This window comes from Quercus lobata, chromosome 10 (genome assembly GCF_001633185.2).
Source record: "Quercus lobata isolate SW786 chromosome 10, ValleyOak3.0 Primary Assembly, whole genome shotgun sequence".
Classification (NCBI taxonomy): domain Eukaryota; kingdom Viridiplantae; phylum Streptophyta; class Magnoliopsida; order Fagales; family Fagaceae; genus Quercus; species Quercus lobata.
Genome location: NC_044913.1, coordinates 21,661,846 through 21,670,646, shown reverse-complemented (window position 1 = coordinate 21,670,646; position 8,801 = coordinate 21,661,846). Strand labels below are relative to the sequence as shown.

General features: G+C 33.2%; 1 protein-coding gene across 1 annotated transcript; it reads right to left on the bottom strand.

Moving 5' to 3' along the window:
* Window positions 1–3,235: 3,235 nt before the first annotated feature.
* LOC115966095 (ASC1-like protein) lies at window positions 3,236–7,563 on the bottom strand. Its single transcript, XM_031085437.1, has 6 exons — window positions 7,314–7,563; window positions 6,076–6,305; window positions 5,750–5,905; window positions 5,310–5,495; window positions 4,406–4,590; window positions 3,236–3,452 (listed from the first exon to the last, which is right to left on the bottom strand). The coding sequence occupies exons 1-6, from the start codon at window positions 7,527–7,529 to the stop codon at window positions 3,421–3,423; spliced, it is 1,005 nt and encodes a 334-aa protein (XP_030941297.1). The 5' UTR covers window positions 7,530–7,563; the 3' UTR covers window positions 3,236–3,420.
* Between the last annotated feature and the right edge of the window lie 1,238 nt (window positions 7,564–8,801).

Below are 8,801 nucleotides of genomic sequence, written 5' to 3'. Positions count from 1 at the left end.
AATTAAATGTTGATGACATTAATGAATGCGTGATTGTGTACAACATATGACTATTAAATCCTAAAAGGCTAAAGCCCCGTTTGGTATGCACACTTCAGCAACGTTATTTACTGTTTAAACACCCAAACATGTGGGCCTCATGCTGAACTATGTGTTTGGTAAGTGATTCAGAACAAGTGTTATTTGAGTTTATGTTTAACATATTACCGTAGAGAGTGAAGCACTCTGGGCCCACCTGACAGTAAACTCTCACTCTTCTCTCCCATGCGTCTGTGCAGATGGTCTCCTCTACCACGTGTCAGTGCATTGTGGCATCTCAGTAACATCTCTCCCACGCGTCAGTGCAGCGTGGCATCTCAATTCAAAACAGTGTTGTTGTCAGCTTTTTTTATTATTTTAAAAAAAAAAAAAAAAACACAAACCAATCACACAACTTATATTTCTAACACTAAAATATACTATTTGAAACACATTACCAAACGCATTTTTCTCTTTATGAATAATATAAATACGTATTTTTGACAACATTTTTTAAACTACATTATCCACATCATTTTAAACAACAATATTCAAACTTCTCTACCAAATGGCCACTAACTTTGGCTCGTATACATATTAAAATAGAAAGAAGAAAAATAAAACCATGATATTACAAAACCATGTTAACCCATAATATTACATAAAACTATGTAATACTTATTTATGGGAATATGCTAACAAAGAATATCCTCCTTTTCTTGCTTACAAAAATCGAATTGTAGTAGATGTACTCGAGGATGAGTTCAATTGTCACCCATGACCCATCTATAATATAATAATATTGTATGACTCTTTGTCTCGTTCAAACATCTGGAAACCTTTAACTTATTTTTTATTTACCTGAGATTATTGGAAGACATTACGGCACAAGTAAAATGTAATAGAAGTAAAATTTTAAAATAGAGAAAAAGAAAAAGAGAGCAACCTGTTTCATAGAGGGCTCAGGCAGAGAGTATTTAGATAGTGTCCATTCAGCAAAGATTATTTTTGTCAACTTATTTTACTATTCAGTTTATTTTTGGTATTATTCATGCATAGTATAGGCCAGGTTTGTAAACGCAGCTATAGGAAACACAGTTATATCCTATAGCTGCGTTTTGGGGTCTATAGCCGCGTTTTTGAAACGCAGTTATAGACCCCTTTTTGTAGTGATAAGTCTTACTGCACTTTTTGGTACTATTTATAGGTTCCGTTGTACTATTTCATCTAACTTTTACTTTTATCTACAGTATTTTCAGTAAAAAGTTTTCAGTTTCAGCAAAATAAGCGGATTCCATACGGACAATTAGAGATGTTTTGCAAAGACAAATGGGTTATTATGCAACTACCGCTACAGCTAGTAACATCGCACCTTCTACAATTAGAGACTTTATTGTTTCATATTAGAACTATGCCTAATGTTTTAAATGATATTGATCATCTATCTCTATATAGATTTATCTTAAGTAGAACCTCTATTGACTATATTTCTGATTTGAAAAAAAGTGAAGATGCAAGATGGAGGATTTCAGACTTGGCACTAAAGAAAGCTGCTTTGCAACTTTAATTTCTTCACCCCAAAACTTAAGAAAGAGGGTTTACTCAACAATGTTACCACTTATTCTTCTCACTGTTAACTGAGTGATGTTGGACTAGATCACTTAAGCAATCACACCATTCAAATGTGAATATTCCAACAAGAGGAGAGCTAAAGCTTAAAAGAGGTAAACTGTTGGAAGCTGAGAGGCTCCTCCCAGTTTTGAGCGTCAAAAGAACGCAATGGTGCATTTAACCCTTTCTGGTGAAAAGATGCTCACAAAGTAGAAGCAAAGCTTGGGCCACATGGAAAGAACGGAAGGTGAGGCCCTTCTAAAAGTCATTGCTTTATGAATTAAATTCCATATTGCTTTTTTTTTTTTAACTTCATGTGGAAATTATTTTGTCTGGCTTTATAATTGATAACTTGATATTGAGCCGCAGTCTTGCCCAAGGTATCTATTTCAACATTGTCAGTCTTTCACCTCACTTAATGCTTCTTTATATAAAAGCAAAAAACTCATGCAGGAGAGTATGAGATTCCGTCATGTAGCGTGTTGTATGAATAGTATTTCATTTAGGCATTCACATCATCCCATCTTCTTATCAATGACCAGTTTAACTCATAAATGTAAAAGATGAAGAGATTTGGTTCTACCCCCTTTTTCAACTTCTTGAACTCTTCCACTTCAAATTTCATTAATTTAAAAAAATAAAAAGTTTTCTCCATTCAATGTTAGTTTTTCACGTTATAACACAAATTATTTTATAATTTAGTTTCACAAAATATTGAAGAGCCGAAAACGAGAGAGAGAGAGAGAGAGAGAGAGAGAGAGAGAGAGAGAGAGTGTGTCAGTGCCAAGAAGAACATGAAATTGGATTTGGTTTTAGGTGCATATGATCTAAACCTGTCAACAACTCTATCAAAGCTTGATGCAATGCCTCAACAACATTTGGGGTTTCTTAAAGGTATGTTTAGGGAAGACATAGAGCTTTTATATGCGTTATTTGTTTTTATTTATATTTTTGTGAAGTGCTTCATCTTTGTAAGTGATTAAGGTACTTAGATACATGCAAAATTAAACTTAAGATATGAAATGATATAATTTTATTTTTCTCTGTTCAATTCGTGTTATATTTTTAATCTCTGGACATGTATATTTAGTTTTGCAAATTATAAATTATAAATTATAAATCTTAGATGTTCAGCTTTCAAAGGTTCGTGTGTTTTCTTTATAAAAAAATAAATAATAAATAATCCTTTAAAAAAAGAAATAATAAGAATTTTTATATTGAAAATGTCAAATGTAAGAACCAAATATATGGATAAAAAAAATTCAATAGGCATTTAATGGCATTTTTAGGGTCTAATTAATTATGGTTACTTATATATGGATATATTGTATATATTTCAATTTTTTTTCTTCATTATTTTAATGACATATAATACATAATCAAAATTAATTTGGCAAACATTATAACACATGAGTATTATAAATAACTAACACACACATTTGGTGCGATAGTCACTTCACAAGTGTTTGTGAGGTGCAGGGGTAAGAATCGGGATTCAAGTCTCTAGAAAAGAACTTCACACACATACACATAGATTAGGCTAAAGTAGAAATTCTATCTAATATATATATATATATATTAAAATAACTATTAATGAACACGCGTATTGCGCAGGACATCCGTTAGTTATATAAATAACAGACCAGTACAGCCCAATGTATCTTAGTGTTCTGATGAGAAAAAGTAGCATAGAGACGTCTATCTGCCTGAAAAATAGCAGCATAAATCATGCTGAAGCAAGGAAACTATCATTGCAAAACGCCCTTGGTGTTCTTCAATATTCCTTGATTGTCAATCATTGTGTTCAGTATCACTTTCAGAATCTGCAGAAAACAAAGCCATCCAAGATTGCAGAACTTAGGTGACAGCTATAAAGCATATTTCTTCCTATCCCATATCACGTCCTTATTACAACTAGCTTTGTGATGGCCATTTTGAAAACATACGAAAACAACTGCAACTTCAATGCAATGAATATTTGCACAATTTCTCTTGGGACAATCAAACTATTTTGAACTATGATACCGGCTCTAACTAACATTATGGTGAAGACATGACTAACATCTCTCAGGAATTGTGTATTAGATTGAAAAATAATACCAGCCAATATATTGAAATCAAAATGACCATACACAAAATGGTCTGTCAGAGGGCTGCAATGGTCAGAATGGTACTGTATTATTCACTAGTAGCAAACAGGGTGATGCATATTCTCAATTATAGCTTTTCCAAGACTTTGGACAATTTCAAATTTAATTCAATAAAATTTCCGAGCAAAATATATATATACATATATATATATATATATATTTTTAAATCACTAACCATGAATGTACTGAAATTTAAATATTAGCCCTAAAATAAAACGGCCATTAATGGCCTTGGTTTGTCTAGGTTTCTAAGTAAAACATGATTAAAACCAAACACAAATCTAAATCCCTTGGGCCTACAAAAGTTACTGAAAATTCTCATTGCTAATCAACCAATTGCTATGGATACAATGAAACTATGTACATTACTATCTCCTATTATTTTTATTTTTATTTTATTATTCTCTTTAGTTGATACGGGTAACAATAATATATAGTGTAACGCACATAGCACAGTGAATGCAAGTATATGACAATGATTCTGCCCCTTAGCCCGTCTTCAATTAAATAATTCTTATGTGCATTTATACTTCCTCCCGCGCCCCCACCCCCCATCTTTTCTCACAGTAGATGCTTGTGCAGGTGTCTATGTGCAAGTACCAAAACCATAAAATTATGCTACTTACCGGATCTAACATCATCACTGATCTGGCCTCGTGCATGAATTTGATTCACCACCATTATAACCATCAACTTCCACCAATAGATATGAATAATGAGCAAGCAGAACAGAAGAGTATTGAACAAATAATAATATATAGATCCATCTATCATGTGCTTCTCCATGTCCAAGGTCAAAAGAACTTCATAGCTGCCAGAGAGAAATGAAACATAGCTGACCTCTTTAGGGAGAATAATCAAAAGCAGGGAAAGTACAATGGATAACTGTGTTTTTCATACATGTGACACTAAGAAATTCTAGTAGGAAAAGGCCACATCTAAAACTATACTCAAATTTAATGCACAATGGATAAATTCTTTGATGAGAAAAGCACAGTTCTGAAATTCATAGGAGAAAGATTTATTTTTTTGCTTAATACAACATGCCAAAACCACAAGTGCATGCAACACCTAGTTCCGCAGAGCAATATATAAACTCACACACCCCAACACACACACACGATATGGGAGAAAGATTTATATTGCAGAAACCTGAAGCAGCAATTAGAGTTGGAAAAACACACAAGGGTAGTCTCTTTACATTTAAAAAATAAATAAAAAGAAAAAAGAAAAAGAAGAACTGCCATTGAAAATTAAATGAAAAAAGCACATTTTGTCATCTTGTCCTGAAAAAATTAAAGGAGCGATCCTCAAATTCCTTATGGAAAAAAATGAGTTAAGTTATGCAAAATGATAATAATTGGTTTTACTCATGACCAGGCATCTGTATATGTAGTGCGCCCACACACACACACAAATTCATGATTTCTTATCAATATATAAACTTGTTGCTCATGCCACAATAGAACACTGGTAAGGAGGCTCTCAATAAGTATTGGTATATAGGTTCATGCTACATGTAAAAGTCACCTAGTGCTCCAAATTATCCAGAATGGGTAGTAGATAAGGCGGAGTACAGTCCAACATAAAACGAACGTGACGAAACAAATGCTTGCCATCCCCTCAAAGCCACTATATTTTGACATCTTTGCAACTTCCAGAATCACATCAGTTCCTTCATGGACAGCTAAAATAACTGAACCAACACGAGCAAACCTGCAGGTGGCAAAAGCAGATTAGATGAGCTAAAGAAGACAGTGCATCTTGTTAATCTAAAAGTTAGGAAATGTTTATATGTAAAATCATCAGCTGAAGAGCACGCCCAACATTTAATGATTCTTTTTAGCATGAAAAGATGAGGCTTTGCAGACAGCCATTAATCATTCCTTTTCATATGCAATCAGGATTTGCACACAATTCATCTTAAAGTAACAAAATGAAAAATCAAGCCTGAAGCCCTCTAAACGTACTTAAATATGTATGACAACGTGATTAATATAACAGTTGCTACATGATGAGCCACTGATACCAAAAAGTCTGAACGTCTTGTTTCCCAAAAGACCAAAGCAACGATGGAGTACAAATAAAATCCGGCAGAATACATGTACAATCCCTTCAATTTTAATCTGTCAATCAGAGCAAGAGGGGTTAATTATGTGGTTATGCCTAAACATATGAGATGCAAATCATTTTCATCAAGAAAAATTACATGAAAGATCAAACATTAAATTAAGCCAATTCTACAACTTGACTTTGACATTGATAAATGCCCTGTATGATGAGTGTGGGAAGTTACTTAATTTTCAGATCTGGCCAGACCTGATCTCCAGGTCCTACCCAAAAGTATTTGGTATTAGTGAACCATGGCTCATCATAGGTGACAGAAAGAGCCAGAAGCTCTTCAGAAAGAAAATAGATAAATTTCCATGCTGACTCTTTGAATTTATTGATTTTCTTCCTCTTAACATCTGTTGAGACGTCCAATACAGCATGATTCTTTCCAAAAATCAATCGTCTAGCTAAATTCTGCAACAAGCAAACATCCGGTTCAAACTAAGCTAACCATTCCGATAAACAAGATCTTGTAAAGTGACTTTTTTAAATAAATTTTTTTTAAAAATACAGAAAGGAAACTCAATAATGTTTTTGAAGGGTTAATGAACTTCAGACTTTAGATGTCACACATAAGAAGGAACCATTTACTACAACTGAAAATAATAAAGACCACAGCATTCTTGCCAAATGAATGATAGTCACCAGCAAAGCACGCATATAAACATCATCACTCCATCAGGATAAGCTCAGATGGTCAGATTTGCACTCCATAAATTTCAATCGTTCACCAAGTCAGAGCTGACAGTGGTTCTAACAAAAGGAGTGTTTGCAGCTTGGTTGGCTCTATCTACAACTATGTGGGCATGATAGTAAATTTGCACCAGTTTTAGGGGAAGCATGGAGTGCAAGGGTTTGTTCATTCTAACATTTGCATTGTGTGCATACTTCAAAAATATTATTTTTTCTTACTTTCTAATAAAGACTCTAATTGCACTTGCACTTTTTTTCTCTATTTGATGAATTCTTGATACAGAACTTTTCAACATATCTTTAAACATAAATGTATCACTACAAGTCCTACAGTAACAAAAATTTTATTTCACTCCCTAGATAACAGGCAACTGATGCCATATAAAATAAAAGGTAAGGTAGATCACATGATAAATAATTCTTCTAGTGAGATTGACCATAATCATAATCTAAAAAAAGCATACTAAATACAAAACAGTTCAAAATGGAGCTCACACTAGAGTAATACAAACAAGTACATTTGAAGGAATAATACAAACAAGTCCAACTAGAAATGATCAAATCTGAACGATTAGTATCGGACTGAACTTTGCCGTACTTACATAACAGTAACAAAACAACAACACTTGACTATTTCTGTTATAAGAAAAAAAACAAACAAACAAAATCATAGGATAGTACTCTAAAAAAAGGATTAAGCATAGGAGACAAAACTGGTAAAGAATTTACCTCAAAAACATATCTGTCAAGAAAAAGGCGAACTGTAGGGAAGATGAGAGCTAAGAGGGGAACGAACACCAAGTCTTTGGGTATTGGGTATGATTCCTGCTCCCAACTAGTGGCCTTCAACACATCCATTTCAGTTTTTTTTTTGGTAAGGGAATTGAAGAGTTTTAGAGGCAGAGATGCAAGACCAGATATGGCTAACTGAGTTTGTATGCACATATTCAAGATTGAATGACTGACTTTTTAACAGAAAGTTCAAAGTTGATGCTGACTCCCAACTTTTTTGTTTCTCGCCGTGTTGGATGGGCATTGGCTCATGTAATTTCAGAGTGAGTTGCTACGACGTCGGATTGAGATCAGGCACAATTCCTTTTCTTTTCTTTTCTTTTTTTCATACAATTTTTTGCTTCTTTCATATATATATATTTTACTTTTAACCTTTTAAGCATTTTTTACTCTTTTTTTTTTTTTTAATTCAAAAATTGAGATTGAGTGTGTGTTTGGATTGCGGCAGTCCAGGGATGAATGCATGTTTTGCATTTTTTTGGCTGATCTCATGGCACTGTTCATGGATTAGCCAATCGCCAATAAAACCAACAACAATGTTTTATGGTTTACAAATTATTTTTCTACAATATTTTCAGCAATAAGTTTTCAGTTTTCAGCAAATAAGCGGTATCTAAATACGCCCTGAATGTAGCTTTTTTTACTCTCAATCTCAATTATGAAAAGCTATTGCATATAGTGCTAGTGCAATACTTATCTTAATTAACATTTAGCTCCCTAGGGCCATCACAATTGAAAGTAAGAATAGTATGTGGGTGTCTCTAGACTTTTTACCAACATTTGGGTGGTCTAATTAGTAAAATATCGGGCCAACAACTCTCAAGACTTGAATTCAAGCCTCAACAACTAACTATGTGTTGTTGCTTCTTATATCTCATCTCCATCTCAAATGATTCAAAAAATAATAAGTGAATTTCTCACAAATTGGGAGTATGGGGTCTTGTCTGGAAGCAGATAGGGTGTTACTATGGTCATGTCCAGGTAAGGAAGCTATATTGGTCACCCCTTTTTAACCCTTTTTTTTTAACCCAAAAAAAAAAAAAAAGTCTCTAGACTTGGATTTGTAACCATTAGTGATCTCTTTCTCTCTTGACTTTTCGCTTGGATATTAACCCATTTTAGTGATTTTTTTTTTTTTTTTTTTTTCTATATGTATCTATATTTTTATATATAGAAAGGGCCAATGGCTTATCCACAGTACCTTTTCGGTTTATTCAATTTGCTAGAGCAAAACTCACTGTTTGATGCTTTTGTTCTAGTTTATTATTTATTTTTATTTTTTAAACACTGAGTTTAGTTTGAAGTTTGGACTTTGCTTTATATATATATATATATATACTAGATTCATCACACGCGTCTTACGCCTACAATAATGTTCTTTTTAGTGTTATAATATATAAAAGTGATATATAAATAACCCTGTGT

Bases quoted from the DNA above. Each gene is read 5' to 3' on its own strand.
- LOC115966095 (XM_031085437.1), bottom strand. From the start codon at position 7,529: ATGTGCATACAAACTCAGTTAGCCATATCTGGTCTTGCATCTCTGCCT. The intron at 5,906-6,075 runs GTAACTTCCCAC...TCTGATTGACAG, and splicing joins TGGCCAGATCTGAAAATTAA to ATTAAAATTGAAGGGATTGT. The intron at 4,591-5,309 runs GTGACTTTTACA...TCTCTCTGGCAG, and splicing joins TGGATAATTTGGAGCACTAG to CTATGAAGTTCTTTTGACCT.